General features: G+C 41.7%; 1 protein-coding gene across 4 annotated transcripts in view; it reads right to left on the reverse strand.

The window, feature by feature from the left end:
* The window catches only part of LOC121442204 (tomoregulin-2), a 272648-nt gene extending 254323 nt beyond the window's left edge, over positions 1-18325 (reverse strand). For 2 of the 4 annotated variants that reach the window (XM_041643679.1, XM_041643678.1), the window contains exons 1-3: positions 15709-17617; positions 13210-13319; positions 5056-5185 (exon numbers count right to left, since the gene is read on the reverse strand). In XM_041643679.1, coding sequence (XP_041499613.1) covers positions 5056-5185; positions 13210-13319; positions 15709-15880 — 412 coding nt within the window. In that variant the 5' untranslated portion in view covers positions 15881-17617. Of the gene's footprint in view, positions 1-5055; positions 5186-13209; positions 13320-15708; positions 17618-18308 lie in introns of those variants that run through there. The other 2 variants (XM_041643677.1, XM_041643676.1) reach the window with 2 other exon arrangements.
* Positions 18326-18648: the final 323 nt, after the last annotated feature.

Genomic DNA, 18648 nt, shown 5'->3' on the forward strand with positions numbered 1-18648 from the left:
GACCATTCTCCCTGTTTTAATTTTGATCAGGCTGAATTTAGAGACTTTGACATAAAGAAAGAGAAAAAAAAAAGGAGACACTTCGGTAAACATATTTTGAAAATTAAACAGTATACGTGGCAAATAAACACATATCGAAGACTTGTATGCTTGCAAATTGCTCATAAAAAAAGATGAAAAGAGATAAAGGGAGTATTTTGTGTGACAAGATGCTTCTCCAGACCACACATACTGAGGAGTCTGTCTGTAGCTAAATCGCTGTGTCTTAAATGGGTAGAAGTGAGCGTAACATTGCCTCTGTGCTTACAATGGAACCGACACTAAGAGAAACTGACAGAAAAATAGTCTTGTGTAGTTTCTTACTCTGCTTCCTCCTGCCCTCCCTTCCAAGTCTTGCCAGTTCTTTAAGTTGGGATCTATCTATCTATCTATGTATCTATCTATCTATCTATCCATCCATCTATCTATTATCTATCATCTATCTATCTATCTATCTATCTATCTATCTATCTATCTATCTATCTATCTATCTATTATCTATTTATCATCTATCTCTCTATTATCTATCTATCTATCTATCTATCTATCTATTATCTATCTATCTATCTATGAACTCAGATTCCAGAAATACCCAATTCCTGGTTTGATTCAAGACTATTGAGTAACAATCTATTCCTAAATGTAGACATCATCTTCTCTTTACTTATTTGTTTGCATTGAAAATATGCTTCCTTGTGGATTTCTCCTGTTAAAGCCAGGTAATATAATATTGGTAGTCTCAGATATATATATTATTGCTGCTCTACAGTGGAATCTCAGACATGATTCTAGACATACATCAGAAACCACCTCTATAAATTTGTGTTTGTTGTTTAGTTTCATTAATATAAAACATTTCTTCTTCTTGCTAGTCTCTTTGAAATGTTGCTGAGATGCACTACATAGAGTGGCCAGAGGCATGAAAATTCATACAACCAACACTCATGGGAAAGTGGATGCATCCACCATACAACATGTCTACCTGTGTGACATTAACATTGCCATGGAGGTACGGCAGTTAAACAGTGAGTCTTTGGGGCAACTCATGTTAAATAACACTGTATTCTACAAGAAGATTAATTAATTCATTAACTGTCATCATGACTGGACATATGCTTAAATACGAGCTAATTGATAGAAATAGTTTACAGCAATATATATGTGTATATATGCTAAGAACTATATTGGTTAGGAATAAATATGTATTTGTTAAAATATATATTAAATATACATATAACTTTCTTAACGTATATCTATTCTTAATATATTTATATATTTTATTTGTTTTATATTTATTCTTTATATATATATATATATGTCTTTTTTCCTATTTCTTTTTTTTCCAAACAGGGTTTCTCTATGTTGACTTGGTTCTCCAAGAACTCCCCTTGTAGAGCAAGCTGAACTTGAACTCACAGAGATTTGACTGCCTCTGTCTTCTGAGCGCAGGGATTAAAAGCATGTGCAGCCATTGCCTTAAAATATAGAACTAACTTAGAACTGTAGTCCTATGACATTATAAAGATAAAGTATTAAGAAAGGCTTATGCATTTCTCTCTGTTATAGGGACATATTCCTCCAGTTAGAACAACACTCATCAGGGATAATACTATTTCTTTTGGACAGACTAAGTGCTCAAATGGTCAATGTTTGCTAAGTTTCCCCTGAGCACACCTTCACAGGTATTTTAGTTGACTTTGCCTGGATTAATTTGAAAGCTCATTTCTCTACTATTTTTATTCAAAGGGACCAGATCACAAGCTGTGAAGCAGCAGGGTTAACACATCTTGCCCATGTATTCTTAGTATATGAAGTTCATTTCTATTTCCTAATATAACTGGGAACTCCCTTCAGGCAGGCCAATGGAATGTTTGTCTCCCCTCTCTCGAATATGACACATATAAGGAGAAAGATACCCATGTTCACAGGCCCCAGGGTGCTAAATGGCAAGAGCAATCTTAAGCCACCTTCCTAAACTTACTCCTTCTGTTGAATGACTGTAGTGAACAAGAACTTATGCTAAATGTATGAGCACTGTCTGGAAGACGATAATCAAAATGTTGAGAAAACAACTTGCCTATTGATTCTTCGGCTTTTGGGCAATTATAGATGACTGGGGGAAAGTCAGGAAAAAAGTAGTGACAGCATTTTGACCTTTATCTCCCACATATGTTTCTAAAATTTCAAGAGATTTAGTCCACATGAGTAGTGTTTGATTTGATCCAATTCGAATAGCTAGGGAATAACGGGACTAGATGGGCAAACGGTTCCTGTCGTCAACAGTGTCATTATGAAATACTTTAATGCGTTCTCAATTGCAGGATGAGTCATCTTGACAAGCCAGAAATAAGTAGTCCGAGAAAGTTGCCTGGAGGCAGAAACACCCCGGCAGAGAAGGGATACCATTGGACCTCAGTCTGCTTCTGCATCAGCCAGTTCTTACAAGATGAGACATGAAGCTGACCATGAGCCTGGCTACGAGGAAGTCACACTCTGGATCAAAAAGCAGCCTCGCATCTCTAGCAACACAAAACAGATAAAAAACTGTATGCGCTTCAGCCTTTTGTCCCCAGAGAATACACCTTGCCACTTCCACTCCGTGTCCAAGAACATTAAAAATAAAAAGGAACATTATGAGCCGGGCGTTGGTGGCGCACGCCTTTAATCCCAGCACTCGGGAGGCAGAGGCAGGCGGATCTCTGTGAGTTCGAGACCAGCCTGGTCTACAAGAGCTAGTTCCAGGACAGGCTCCAAAACCACAGAGAAACCCTGTCTCGAAAAACCAAAAAAAAAAAAAAAAACAAACAAACAAAAAAAAAGGAACATTATGAAGAAAAGCTAATTTATTTGCCGTCAGGCCTGGTTTCTCCATCACTCCTCAGACCAAAACCCTTCTTCTAGATCCGCTAGTCGACAGAAGATGCATTCAGCTAAACTGGCTGACTAATTAAATCCCATAGAAATTTCAGCATGCAAATGAGGTAAGGACAGCTCCTTCGATTGTGATTAAATTTTCTACTTGGCTAAGTATTTATTTTCATAGTAAAAGCAGCACACTGGGGACGAGCAGGAATAGACTTGAATGAATCAAGAGGGTGGCTGTGCACTGAGAGGAACTTCGAGGGCGGGAGAAAGGATACCGGTTTTAGGACCAGCTGTTATTTCATAACCGTAGCTCCTGCTCTATCTCTTGTAACTCCTGCCTACCTACGGGCCTTCACCCAGTGATGCCCAAGTTGGTCAGCTGCCCTCCTCGATCACAGACAAAGCTTTTCCTACTCTTCGCCAGTCCAGTGTTAGCTACAGCCTTCCTGAAGTCCAGTGATTCTATTGATTTCTGTCCCATTAGTTCCAAAATCGTTTTTCTTTATTGCTTTGTCTTTTGGTGTGGCTGAGTACTTTATTTTCATAGTTTGTTCCTGAGTGTTCTTCGTAGGCCCAAGGCTAGCCTTCTGGTCCTCTTTCCGCAAGGACTCCTGCCCTCGGACTGGGACACTTGCTGGTCACCTTTACACCCTTTTCACTCCAGGCCAAGCGGCAATGACCTGCTCTGCCAAACCTGTAGTGAGCAGAGGCCAAACTGGCTTGCCATCCAGATAGGTCACTCATATTCTGAGGCAAAGAATCGCTGAGGAGAAGAAACCCCTTAGCAACCAACACAAAATCGAATGACTGTATCTCTGTAGCAGAGAAACGTCCGTGATTGACTGTCCTTTTTCATTGTGGAGGCCGTGGGAGTCAGCAGGGCATCTCTAACTACCATCCACCCTTAATAATAAGTAGACAGCCCTTGCTCATTTTATACCCTACCCCAACACACTAACACATGCTTCTCCTGGAACACCATGACAAAGACCTGTTATCCCTGAGGGACTTCTATAACAAAGATTCCCTAATCCTAGTTCTTGAAAGAAGTTTTTCTATCGCATCACTATTGATCCTGAACCTGCAAAGGTCCTTCTCGGAAACTGTGACTCTCCCAAAAGTTTCTGCAGGTAAGTGTAGCTATCATGGTGTGCTCCTGTTGAGTTAGGAGGCGCTTGCGGTGTCTAGAGCCTGACCTGCACTGGGCTCCGCTCCGCTTTAGAGCTCTGCTTTCCTCAGCAAGTTCTGCCTAATTGCTTTTTTGTTTGTGTGTTCTTGTTGTTGCTTTATTTCTCTGCCTGTAAATTGCTGGCCTATAGCAACCATGGCACAAAACAAGAGAGAGAGAGAGAGAGAGAGAGAGAGAGAGAGAGGAGGGAGGAGAGAAGAGAGAGAGATGGAAAAAGAAAAAGAAGCAGGAGAACAAAAGGAAAACAATTAAACTAAAACACATAACCTTGAAAAGCTAAGAAGCTCATGGACTGATTTCCTTCCTTCCTTCCTTCCTTCCTCCCTCCCTCCCTCCCTCCCTTCCTTTCTTCCTTTCTTCCAGCATTCCTAGAGCAACGTAACTAAGGAGCTCCGAAGAATCTGAGTTTAACTGTGTCAGAAAGACAGATGTTAGTGTAAATTATTAACACTGGCAATGCATTCCTGAGTATGATCTGCTAAACAGTATCCAGTACATTTTAAAGTTAAAATCTAACATGAGTGCCTCCACAAAAAAAAAAAAACAGCAACAACAACAACAAAAACAAACAAACTTGCTAACTTCAGAATTTTAATCTGCACAGATGCACTCTAGGAGATAACCCCCCTTCTCAAAGAGACCATCAATTGAACAAACAAACACTTTTTCTATAAACTTGATATGTAGGACCTCAAGGCGGCATTCTATTTGATTCAACTGTCTGTACATTGGTAACCAATATATATGTATTTAAAGATACCAGTTGTCATACAATACATTTCCTATTTTTATACAGATGTATTTAATTTTTTTTTAAAAAAAGAAAGCAAGGCTTTAAAAAAAAAGAAGAATAAATGGAAGCCACAGTCAGTAGATAGTGAGGTTGATGTTAGGAGCTAAGAGGAAACAAGAAGGGATTGGACTCGCAATCCATGTGGTTTTCAGGGGCACTTGGCGCATACCTGTGGCACAGGATCCTTCTGAGACCACAAGTATCTCGCTCTGCTGCTTGCAGGCAGCCTGTCTCAGGTAGCACTCATTCTGGTAGGTCTCTCCATTGGAGCCACACACAGGCACATAGTCACTGTTGCACTGAGGAACAAAGATAAAAGAAAACACTATGGTCGTTATTGGATTCTGCATCCCTCAGACAGCCCAAATACATATAACCACTTCCAAAACAAACCACACTCCTTTTGGTTGTCGGTGATCCGTGTCGCATCCTACAAGGGTTTGCTTTGTAAGGGCATCACCGAGAGATAGACAAAGGGTCATGTCATGTTGGTCAATTTGTCATTTGATTTAGGCAGAGGCACTGCAAAGTATTCAAATTGATTAGGTGATTCCACGAAAGGGACTGAGCCATTAGCCCACGAAAGATGTAACAACAGGCACGCCCCGATTATTTAATTTTTCCTGATAGGTATCCTTGCTGATTTGCTATGGTGAAAGCAAACAGCTCAGCCAGGTGAGGCTATTAAAATCAAAGCTGACTGCTATCTGTATTGGGAGCAGAACTATTTGGCTGAAATTTCAAAACTAAAATAACAAAATAAAATCCTTAGTTACTCCTTGGTTATTTTTTTCTATTTAATTTTAATATTGATACATTAAGAAATATTCAGATAAGATTGATCTGTTAATTACTGCTTATCATTAAAGCTTTGAATATTGATAAAGACAAAGGATAGAAGCAAGACTCGGAATATAGAAGGAAAACTTTCACAAGTAGTGAATTGCATATCCAATTTGTTGAAAATCCCAAATAATAACTCTTCGTGTTTGTTTCAGAAAGAGAAATGCTCATTTTTTAAAAATAAGCTCATTATAAAAACGACATATTTCTACAATGGAAATTAGGCAACCTACCGGGTACAACTCTTATATTATAATCACACTCTAAGACATTAGAGATACTTGGCTGTGTCCTATACCTGTTAATTACACCAGGATGTGATTATCTGCTGATTGCTACTACCGATGCACTTCATTGTTTAATTATAACAAATGAAATGATCAAGATGATTATTCATCAAGGCTTGCCTATGCCAGATCACGGGAAGGAATACCATGCGTGCAGATCCACGTGGAACTGCTTCTCTGTTGTCTACTTTTCATTAAAATGTTTGAACTTTGGATGTGTTATAACTGTACAATACCCACAAAAATAAATCAACAACCTATCCAGGTTTCAAGGAAATTTTAATATGCCTGTTTATATGCTTAAAAGTTGATTGCATGTAAACTTGAACTCAAGGACTTATGCCAAAGGAAAAGAATAAAACAGGTACGAGATGAGAATTAATTTGACAACTTGAGGCATATTTGATTCCATTATTTCATACAGCACTTGTATCCTTTTATTCACAATAATCTATTTAATCCTTTCTTAACTTTACATAGCAAAAGTTTTATCATCCTGACAAGTTTATTTATTTATGCACTCTTTTTGTGTATATGCCTGTGAGTTCATGTATATGCGCATGCCTGTGTGGGGAGCAAGAGGTTGACATCAAATATCTTTCTCACATTTCTGCTTCATTTGTGAGTAAGGGTCTCCCCTTGAATTTGAACCCCCAGACTCAGCTGATCCCGGGATCATTCTCCCCATGATGTGGCCATGGTTGTGCACTGCCACACCCAGATTCTCACATCAAAAGTGTGGATTGAACTCAGGTCTGTATTCTTGCACAATAAACACATTAGTTTCTGAGCATTTCCCAGTCTTCCACACAGACAAATTACCTGTGATGTAAATCAGTGTTTTTTGAATGAAAGGCACATGCTATGCCTTTTATACACCACTGAATAAATTAAATATTAAATTTTGCTAATTGGTATTTTTCCAAAGAGCAAATCCAAATCTTAAGACATTTATGATAGTTATGATTGCTAATAGCACGATTTCCTAGATATTTTAGAAATCTTTAAATTTATTTCCATAGTTAATAACTAGGCATTCTGGATGCCTTATATGCATTGAGTAATTCCATTCCACAGTTATACTGTTGGTTCATAAGTTGAGTATGTTTACATAGCTACATATGAAATTGATTTGATTATGATTTTTGGTAATCTGTCATTACTATTCAACTCCATAAGGAGTTCACTTCTGATTTGTAAAACCTGTGGACTGTATGTTTTCATAAGCTTTCTGTACACGTACACATACACACACACACACACACACACATGAAAACATACACAGACAGACAGATAGATAGATTAAATTACATTTGATTTCTGACTACTGTAAGTGTATCTCCAGTGTTACTCAAGGCAAAGACAATAGCCAAATTACAGTGAGATTTCAATTTTCCGATAATAACTCTTAAACAGTAAAAGAAAAGTTAAGGCTGGTGCTAATTTCATATTTATGGCCAGAAGACAAATATGGCCAAGTACTGGGTAAATGTGCAGTGTTCAGGACCTGGGACAGCAGAATATAGGTGGACTTTGGCAGGTCTCTAAAGCTACTGTGCTGTCTGAGAACTTGGAGGAGAGAAGGTCAAGAAAAGAGATGGCAACAATAGGGACAAGAGGCTAGCTTCCTCTTCCTTAAACACACAAGAGTCAAAATTTATGTGGATGGCTGGTTTATAAATTTCTTATGCTTGGGTCTGGCATTCTTGCCCCTGGTCATCTTTTCATTAGCAATGTTGGGTGTGCAGATTATTTGAATTCACAATTTCTTCTATCTAACTCTGACTTTTTTCTTCTTCTTCTGTCTTCTCACATGCTTCAGAAGGTGAGTCAACTACCAGGCCACCGGACTGAATGGAGGATGGAAAGCTCTTATTATCTTTGTCACGGGTGATGACACAATGCTGATACGCATCTTAAAATAGAGAATAAACTGATAGAGAGCTCGTATGTCACTTCTGTGGGATGCACTAAGCCAAATGTGAGCAGTGTTTAAAGCGGAGCTGCCAAGTTCCATGCAGAAGCCAAAAGGGGGATTTGTGTGGAGCTGCGAAGAGCTTAACTGTAGATTATCACCATGATGCTTTTGGCCCTTGGTACCATGACTTGCACGAAGGAAGCGGATGCTCTCAGGCACCAAAACTCAAGTGTGGATGCCTAGTCCTGTCTTGTCTTCTCTTTCTCTCCATCTTCCCGTAGGGATTGGTTATGTTGCTCCATGGTTAAAACCTTGTACATCCATAGTTTAGTTTCTTCATCTGAACTGGTGAATGGGGACATGTGGAGAACTAAGAAATTCATGCTTTAAAAACATAGAATTTGTTATAAGTAACACCTATTACGTGGGAATTATTTAGCATTCATGTCACACTTTTTGCTGGCAGAGTCATCAACTATCTCTCACGGTGAAGTACTGTTTGTAGAATTAGAAAACAAAGGTATATACTCCACAGCTCTAGGTGAGAATAGGCTAACTTCTGCACTGAAATACGCCAGATTCATGAAAAATGGTTGATGAAGATAGTCATGGCATTGTTCACGGTCTGAATAAGGGAAACTTGATGTCTAGTAACTTACTAAAAGTCTGCATGGTTGTTTGGTGAAGAAAAAAGAAAAATAGAACTCAGATTACAGTTAAATCTATAAATGTAAGTGTTACATAAACTTCTAAGAGGTATAAGTGATTCTGTTTTTCTTTATGTCTTTAAAAATCTCAAATTTATTTTCCAAATACATGTTTTCAGTAGGATGACTTTGTTCCCTAGTTTTCATATTGCTTAAGACAGCCACACACTACATTAATGGAGCCAACAGCTTGAATCTCTGAGATCTATGGAATTCATCTTTGCTACCAGGGAATAAAAAGACCATACAAGTTTTCACGTGATTTGATGCTTGTTTGGTTAAGGATTTTCAGGCTGAGATTTCAGCCTCTAGAAGCTAAATGTGACTTAAGTTGCGTCTATTGCCAGCACCTTCCACAGCGTCTGGCATGGAGATGGTTCTCAACAGATGTTAAGTGAATTCTGTTATATTCCCAGTTGTCAAAGACTGAGGAAGAATAGCTTAAGATAATATAGTACTCTTTTGGAGGAGAAAAATGTTTAAAAATCCATATGTGTTGTAGTTTGACCATTCCACCAGTAACTTTTACTTCTCTGGGACTACATCTCCCTGCATGTATACTGTTTATGGTTTTTTAAATGGGTAGGTTTTTGACTGTGGTGGGTGTGGCTGTCATTCTCCATGTCAAGTCACTGAAGAACATGGGTTTTACTTTGCTCCTCCTCTATCTCTGGATGCTTGCTCTTGAAACTTACCCACCATGCTATGTCAAAGCCCAAAGTAGCCCATGCAGAGAGTCAGGGGCAGAGATCAGCCATGCTCTGCAATTGGTGGTCAGGCATGAATTAGAGCCCTGAACTGAGCATGCCTTGAATGACCACTCCATATCAGTGATAACAGAGAGTGCAGATAAGCTGCTTCTAATAACCTCATCAAAACTACAGATCTATCAATAAGATAAACTTTCATTTTCAGTCTCTAACTTCTGGGCAAAACTTAAAGCAACCCCAGTTATTGGACATTTTAGATATAAGACCTGGTTTATTAAGAGCAAATATTTAATGCCCAAATTGGAATATTCTTGAGAAAATATAAAGCTACCTCATAATTTAAACTCATAAAATTGTCATTGGTCACTCTGTGGCCAGAACTAAGAACAACTGTGTCTTTCTCTCTTCCTCCCCTCCTTCCTTTCATCCATCCGCTCATCTGCTTACTGCCTCTCAGTCTTTTCTTCACAATTGATTTACCAGATTGACTAGTGTATCTTTTGGTACTGTGATAGGAAGGTAAGATGAACAGGATTGCACAGCATTTTAATTTTTTGTTTCATTATCTAAGAATTACTAGTAGAGATTTAGTACCCCTTATCCAAAATGTTTAGGAGGATAACATTTGAAATTTCGCCATTTGTCAGATGTCAGCGTAGACTTTGCCCTTTGAGCATCCATATTATAAAAAAAAACCAAATCTAAAATGCTTTTAAAAAAATTCAAAACATTTTAAATATAATGATGGATTTGAGAGTATTTTAGAATTTTGGTTTTATGGATTATAGATGTTCAACTTATATTGCTTTGGTTATTAATTATCGTCTATAATAAACTGGCACTGTTGCGTTATTGGAATTCTTCTTTGCATGCGTAATAATATTGAAAAATTAGAATTGGGGTGCTTTATAAATATATCAGTTGGTTTCAAACTCTAGGAAAATGACTTAATGGTAAAATATTTATATTAACAAAAATAACTTTCCATATCTTATCAATGATGTAAAGGAATGTATGTCATTGGTAGAGCACTTCCCTCTCACATGTGAGACCCTGGGTGAAATCACCAGCACTGATGTGGGAGTGTCATATATCAATCTGTTGATTTCATTGGTTAAGCAATAAAGAAACTGTTTGGTCCTCATAGGTTAAAACATAGGTGGGAGGAGTAAACAGAACAGAAGGCTGGGAGGAAGAAGCTGAGTCAGGAGTCGCCATGATTCTCCCAGTCCAGGCAGACACAGGCTAAGATCATTCCTGGTAAGCCAGCTCTTGGGCTACAGTAGATTATTAGAAAAGGGCTAGTCCAGGTGCGAGAGCTAGCCTAGAAGAGGCTAGATAAAAATGGGCCAAGCGATGTTTAAAAGAATACAGTTTTGTGTAATTATTTTGGGTAAAGCTAGCCGGGTGGCGGGACACAGCCCCACATGGGCGGCCAGGTGCCCGGGATGCAGCCCGCCGCTCCTTATTTCAACACAGTACTGTAGAAGAAAGAGGGGAGAAGGGAAGAAAGGAATGATAGAGGAAAGACAGAAATGAAAAGTGAGCCAGTTAACCAAAATTACCGAATTTAGTTGTAGTCACTGAGTGAGTTTTGAAGGGTGGGAATTAATGTCTGTTAAGGCATCTAAGGGAAATCAGGGTCATATATGTTCATTCTAGTGTTGGGTAATAACACATGCTGCAAGACATTATAAGTTATGCACAGTATGCATATTTATGATCGAAATTTATCTCACATCCAGAAAGACTAATGGCACATCCCATTTTAAATAGAATCACTCATGCTTGTATATGAAACTGCACAAGAAACAAAAGTTTAGGATACTATCTTGAAGAGATTTTCAGATCTCATCCTTTTCGCCAGATAAAAGTGGGAAGACATAAAAGAAAAACAAACAAGTCCACAAAACAACAACAACAATCCCTAAAGACTGAGAGGAAACAAAAGGCCTCCCAGCTCAGCGTAGTTTCTCATTTTCATGTGATTTGTACAATTTTATTTAGACATCACTTTGATTTAGATGTTCAATATTTCTGATAACGCATAAAGTATAAATTTACTACTAGAGAGATCTTTTTTTTCTCTTGAAAGACTGACTATTGTAAAACACACACTAATAGCAATATAATCCAGTAGTAAATTAAAAAATATAAACTTGGAGCATATATTTTCATTTATTATTTGAAAGCTACTCCATAATTACTTAAGTTAATATATATTGGCTGACCGATGTATGAAAGGTATAAATCACTTGGTTGACAACCCCCCTCTCTCCCCGTGACAGCTAAAAATCAAACACGGTTCCTTTAATAAGAAAATGACGTATTTCAATCTCCTGCATTTGCCCAGTTAGAAGTCTACCAGTTTCGCTTATTCTAGGTGAAGTATCAGAAAGACAAGCTCCCGTTTGTGGAATGGTCTTCATGAATCATTCTGTGATACTGACAAACTTACTTTCTGCATCTACCCTAGGTTACAAAAGTAAGAGAAAGTCACGGGGATCACACAATTTTCAAAAATCCGTAAAATTCCATGGGCCTTTAGTCATTTATCCGACTTGCTTTTTCCCACTTGGTTTATAATTCCTAAACTTATCACACTCCACCACCCTCACGGAGCTCATCAGGAGAACGTGATTTGCCACTGGCTGTGGTAGAGACTTTGAAAGTTGATGCCACGTGCGTGTGATTGTCACAGACACATTTATGATACGAGGGCAATATCTTCAAGAATTGTAAACTACCAATTGGCTCACGCTGTTTCTCATAAAGGAGAAAATAATACCCAAGGAACTTTAATCTTACCTAAAAGTAACTTGAGTCATATTTAAATGTGAATTGTCTTATCTCCACCAAGACAAATTCTCAATATTTAATATTAAATCATTTCTCAGTGTTGTATGTTAAATCATGTATGTAGATATGTCTTATGTTTTTTATTTGTTCTGTAACTTTCTTTTTTCATAGAATTTTGGAAGCATTCTTAATCTCGAGTGTAGTATATATTAGATATAATATGTATAGTATATTATATACCGTATAGTAATATAGTATAGTATAATATATATAATATATACTGACTCAGTATATATTGGATATTAGTGTGTGCTTTTAAATGCAATTCAATAACTTAATAACAACAATGGTAGTATCAATTAAATTCAATTTTGGAAACTAGTTTTGACGATACTTCCCTTTGTAAAAAATATGCTTATACTGTTGCAAACTACCATGACACATGGCAAAGTGCACCTTTCTTCTGCTTAGGACTCAATTTGAGGCTCTAAGTGCTCATCTGGGTTCCTAGGAGACTCCGTTGTCATCTAATGTGCTATTCTGAAAACCCTTGATTAACAATGATTAACAAGGTTCATCATTTCCAAATTGGCACAGCAGTTTTGGAGTGACCTTAATAGAAGTCAACTTAAAATTGTCTCATATTGACAGGATAATGAAATGAAAGACCACTAAAACAAAGAACTATGGAGTTTAAAAGGAGAGAGAGAGAGATGACAACTCAGGAAAAGAAGAACAAAAACACAAACTCACACTTTATAGCCACTGACCTTTGACAAGTACCCTCAGTCAATTGACCTATAAAAGCATGTGTTCCACATTTAAAAAGTAGAACCCAAAGCTGCCTGGCTCCAGTGGCATTTCTAACTATGGCACACACCAGTCTCTAAAAGGCATGTCTTCTTGACACCAGCTTGCTCCCTTGGCAGTACCTTTGCGTGATGCCAGCCTCCCTTTGAATCTGCATAGTTATAAAATGCCAAGTGATGGGTTGCAGAAGCAACTCTCTGCCTTGCAGTCTTTGTAAGGGATCGAAGGTGCAGATAGCAGGTGTCTTACCTTGAACTGACAGACGCAAGTCACAGTGTCTCCAATCCTTAAACATTCCCCGTCAAATTTACAGGTGTTGGTGTCGCACAGGAAGAGATCATTTTCTCTGTCATCATAACCTCAAGTTCAAAGAGAATGCTCCAGTCATTTGAAGATGCTATGAATTCTTTTAAGAGAATGCTATTTTGTGGCACTAACAGAATTTTCTTAAAATTTAACTTCAGCAGCCACCGATGTTCCACAAGGTTGCTTTCTACTAACAATCCCAAAATCTAGAGAAGGGATCAATAATATTTTATACTTCTATACCAGTTTCCTAGTACATTCCCTTTCGATATCATCTTTTGAATTTTAGCTTGAATTAATGCTGACTTTGAATGGAAGTTTGATACTTGCTTCTCAGCTTCCTCATCCCCCCTCACTAAATAGACTATTATCAGTGACCCAAACTCAACATTTTATGAAAACTCTGGTGATGGCGTGTGGATGCTATTTCTAGTATTTCTTTATCTTTAATTATTCTTTGCTATAAGGTCTAAAATGACTCTCAGTTGACATTTTTTTCCAGACAAAGAGGAAGCAAAACCTCAATAATAAAGATAAACAGGCTTGACGTTTTCTATGAAGGTCTCTCAGGCTCAAAGGAAGATTGATCACCTTTCAGTTAACAGGGGTGGGAAGGGGCTGCCAAGTTCTCAACAACCTTGCTAGAAGTGCAGGTCATTCTCTTTAGTTAGTGCACCCACCTTTGAGATGTATAGCTCAGAATGCATTTCTTCATTGCCAATGTCACACTCAAGTTAATTCTTTCCTGTACTAATACCAGGTAAGAATGAAGCAAACTGGTCCTATTCAACATTAGCTACAATCAAATTTAAGGATGTTTTGTTCCCAGGTGGAACTTATTCTCTCTAAAAAAAAAAAATAGCCTACAGGAATGCAGGCGCCAAGAATAAGCTAGATCCATGTTGAGTTTCATAAAATACCACATTTAGAAATTACCCAAAGCAGAACAGTCAATCTACTGACCCAGATATCATGGAACTGTAAATTTCAACTTGTCTTAAGAAAGCCCAAACTGGATTGGCATATATTAATTGCCTCTTGGGGTTTATCGTAGCCATTCCTTAGAATTGTGCATGCCTCCAGCTATAAGTTACACTTAATAATCACACCCTCTCGACAGTTACAGACCCTTCCTTTCACCTATATTTCTACAAAACTTCACCTCATTCTATTGTACCAGGATTTTATTTACAGAAAATAAAAGGCTATAAACACACTTGCTAAAACGAGACAGCATCAAACCGTGAGGACAAATGCCCAGGCATGTTTATGAAGTTTAAAATGCCAAAGCTATCTTACCGCAGTTCTTCAAGGTAGGCTAGAGGCTCTCCCAAGGAAACGTAGAACAAGCCAGAAAGATTGCAATAGCTTCAATCTTTGGGGCCTTTTCAATTAGTGCTTCAGTAGGGTGCAGCCTGTGAGGCTTGAGTATTCTGACAGGGACTGAATGAGCAAAAGGACTGCCTGTCACTCCGGGAAGCCCAGAGCAGAAGTGAAGGGGTTGGAACCCACTGTGGTAGGGGCACTATGTTTTCAGAAGCATCCAGGCTTGGGGCATCCCATCCTGGCTGAGGGAGAATATGTGATCGCTTCTTTTCTCAACTTCTGTGCTCCACATAGGAGCTGAGAAAGCCTGGGTGGACATCCTTTGGCTACAAAATCAACCTCTTTCAAAAATCAATGGCATTTGCAGCCAAAGAAAGAGAGAAAGGAGGGAGGGTGACAGGAGAGAGGGAGGGAGAGAGAGGGCGCACCAGAGAGAGCAAGAGAGAGTTAAAGAGCTATAGGGGGGGGGGGGAGCTATAGCTAGAGGAGGAAAGAGGAAGAGGGAGAGAGGGGAGGGAGGGAACAGGGAGGCAGAGAAATGAGAGAGAGAGAGAGAGAGAGAGAGAGAGAGAGAAAGAGAGAGAGTCAGTTCTTGGAAACTTGCCTCCTTCAGAAATATCTGTGACCCAGTGCCCAGTGCTAAGTAGGAAAGCCCTGCATTCAGAAGCATTTTTTTCCATGCAGGAATTAACGGTTCTCCCTGCAGTCATCAGTTGATTTATTGCTTTCTCGATTGTTCTTTCTCATAAAGTTATTTCTCGCACAGCTAGGCTAGACTTTTATTTTTGAAACGACAGGAAATAGTCTCTGTTAGGTGTTTCCCTAGATTCTAGAATCCAGAAAACTCCCTCCCTAGTATGTCTCTAAATCCTCTCAGCTCCAATTTGAGGGCAGACATCCAAGGTTCCCCCACACCTCCACTTTGTTCCTATCCCAGCACGCCCAGCCCTGACTGAAGCAGTTCCCAATGTTTCTCAGGATGGAGGTGGGAAGTCCTGGCTTCCAGGCAGTGGAAGGCAAGGGGTTGGGCAGAGGCACGAGGGTGGGCTGGCAGGTCTGTACAGGTTCCGCGCTTCTGAGGGGTGAAGGGGTGGAGGGCTGAGGGTCTGGACTTACCGGAGCAGTTCCAGCCGGTGGGCGTTTGGCAGTCACTTAAGGAGGTAGGGAAAGCAGCGAGTTTCACCGGGCGGGCTATGATAAGCAGCGTCACGGGCAGCAGCAGCAGCCAGCAGAAACCCTCGCAAAGTGTCCAGCTGCTGCACTGCCGCGGGGACTCCCACGGCACCATGACTACTTCGCGCAACTCTGCAGCAACCAACGGCTTCTGAAGAACACGGGATGGCGGGGGCCACGCAGCGGGCTACTGAGCATCCCGCGGACCACGGCAGCAGAGGAGGAGGCGGCGGCAGGGACAGCCGGCTCTGGGGCTGCGGCCAAAGGAGCGCATGATCTCAGGAGTTTCAGCAACATCCAGTAACCCGGTTCAGCCCCGGGAGCGAGAGGATAGTCCGCTGAGAAGCTTCGCCCCAGATGCGGGGAGCTGCTGCCATAAGGAACAGGGTTGGGGCAAAGGAGGAACAGGAGACAGAAACCAGGAGACAGAGAGGAGGCAGCCAGCGGGCAGGAGAGAGGCGCGCGACTAGACTGGGTGGAGGGACAGTCACAGCGCCCCGCAACCCAGCCGCCGCCTCTCGCGCTCTGCCGCCCGCATCCCTCTGGCGTTTGGGAAGCAGCAGGTCCTTAGCCCGCCCGGGGTCACGTGGGAAGCGGCAGTCGGACTCTGATTGGCGGAGCGGGATGCAGGTCCCGGGAGGGAGGGGTCGGCGAGGAGGTGCAAGGAGGAGGCGGCCACCAATGCCACAGATGGGCTAGCTCTCTAGGCTCTTGCCCTAGTCGGGCTGGGGCGGAGGGGGGGGGGGTGGCTCCTGGGAGAAGCTCAGGCTTCAGGGCGGCTACTCCCACGCTCTTTCATTCCACTTGCCTCGCTGCTCTGCTCCAGGACGCCCCCTACCCTGCGTGGGGTCCGAGCTTGCACCTCTCTTCCGTGCGTGACCCAGGCTGCCAGCACCCGCTGCGGCTGGGTGGCCTTGTCTTCCAGCTGGAGATGGTGGGGGCGGAGGAGGTGGAGAATCAGCAGCCGCAGGGCAGCGAGGGGGAAGCGGGCAGGGAGCAGAGGGTGTCCCGCTGGCGCCGGTGGGCCAGAAAAGGGATCCAGGCTAGGCATGTCGTGGTAGCGTAAGAAGCATAAGGATGCTTCTCTAGGCGGTGGCCGAGAAAAGCGGGTGAGAGGTGGCCCGGTGATAGCTAGAAAGCTCTGTAAGGCTTAAAGCTGCAGCGGCGGCTCCCTGAGGAGCTGCAAACCGGACTGTGCTCTCCAGGCGGGTGCAGCCAGTCAGTCTCCCTGGCTCTCCCTGGTCTCCTCGCCCCTCCCTTTCCCTTTCCAGGCTCTCCGCAGTTCAGACCCGCTAGGACAGCTGAGATTTGGGTCCCTTTCCCCTGCGCGATCTGGTAAAGCCTGGAACCTATTTGTGTGGCTGTCTAAAAGGCGCAGCCAAATGTGCTTGGAAGGTCAGTTTTGGTTGGGACAGGTGGCCGTGAGGAGCAGCAAGAGGTTTCCCTGCATCTATGCTGAGGATGAGTTACAGGGCGAATTCACAGCCAAGTGGCGCCTTGGAGGAGAGGATCCGCTTAAGCTGCATGGGCAGTAGCCCCTGGGCACTTTACTCCGCGGCTGCCGGATCACCAGTGACCTGGGAGAGGCAAGGGTGTCTAACTGGGCTCCAGTCACTAGCTTGCTCCTCTCGGTTCTCTTTCGCCCCAGAACTCGGGAAACAGCAGAACGCTACCGCTTTCCTTCTGTTGCACTCCAGGCAGTTAGAAACACTCTATAGCTTAATGGCATGTTAGCTTGTAGGGCCCAGAGCTATCTGGGACGAGGATGGAGAGGAGTGTCTGTCTCCCGCGACTCTAGTCACTACTGCAGTCACAGGATTCCTTGCAGCAGAGTTCTCTCTCTCTCTCTCTCTCTCCCTCTCTCTCTCTCTCTCTCTCTCTCTCTCTCTCTCTCTCTCTCTCTGTGTGTGTGTGTGTGTCTGTGTGTGTGTGTGTGTGTGTGTGTGTGTGATCGTTCAGTTATTCAGGATTTCTTTTTTTTCCATCCGCACCATGCATGTATATTCCCTGGTTTCTCTCTCCCTCCTCTTTCTTCTTTCCCACTCCCTCCTTCTCCCCTTCTTTCAAAAGCTCGCATAACCTTCCCCCTTTCTTAAATTTCCTTGTATCCCCTTCCAGCATCTTGACTGAGAGCATTGCCTGAAGGCATCTAACAAGCAATTAGCGTACCTTACCTAAATCACTTAAAAGAGGCTCTAACAAGCTTTGAAAAGGGTACTCTCTACCCTCTGCAGACACCACCAGGAAACAAACCATGCCAGAGCAATCCCTTTAAGTACTGTGACCTCCAACCTCCTCCCACCCGGATGCCTTTTAACTTTGCCTTAGAGAGATGTGACCCCACAGCACCTCTGAGCCTCAAAGCCACCTCTCTTTCTTCCTCAGTGTGGAACCTTTTCCTTTATCTCACGGATCGGGCCCCCTCCCAAGACGAGCTTTCCCCTCCTCTGACCACCCTTAAAGATATCTGAATCTTGGTGTCTCTTGCCCCAGGCAAATAAGCGGCCACAGATCTCAGCTTTCCACTCAATGGCATCTCTCACCAGCGAAGACTCCATTAACACAGATCAATTTGACCAGACGTTGGAGGCATCAGAAAAATCGGCTTTTAGATGAAGCAAGTGAGTTGTAGAAGGTAAAGGAATGCCCAGAAGATGGAGCTGCCAAAGATATCGCAAAAACAAAGAAACGGAGCTGCTTTTCATCCGAGACTGCAACAGACCTTCAAGCTTAGCGCAGACTCAGCCGCACCAACCCCACAGTACAGAGTGAGAACCTGGGATTTTCCATACCAAGGCTCGACCGGAGATCAGAAACTAATTAGGCATGTGAAAACAAGCTCCATTTAAACTAAAGACAAAGTCCTTCAGACACTGTGCTTTT

The sequence above is a fragment of the Microtus oregoni genome, unplaced genomic scaffold (genome assembly GCF_018167655.1).
Source record: "Microtus oregoni isolate MIOR12 unplaced genomic scaffold, Mior012 000087F_ref0000451, whole genome shotgun sequence".
In the NCBI taxonomy this organism is placed as follows: Eukaryota; Metazoa; Chordata; class Mammalia; order Rodentia; family Cricetidae; genus Microtus; species Microtus oregoni.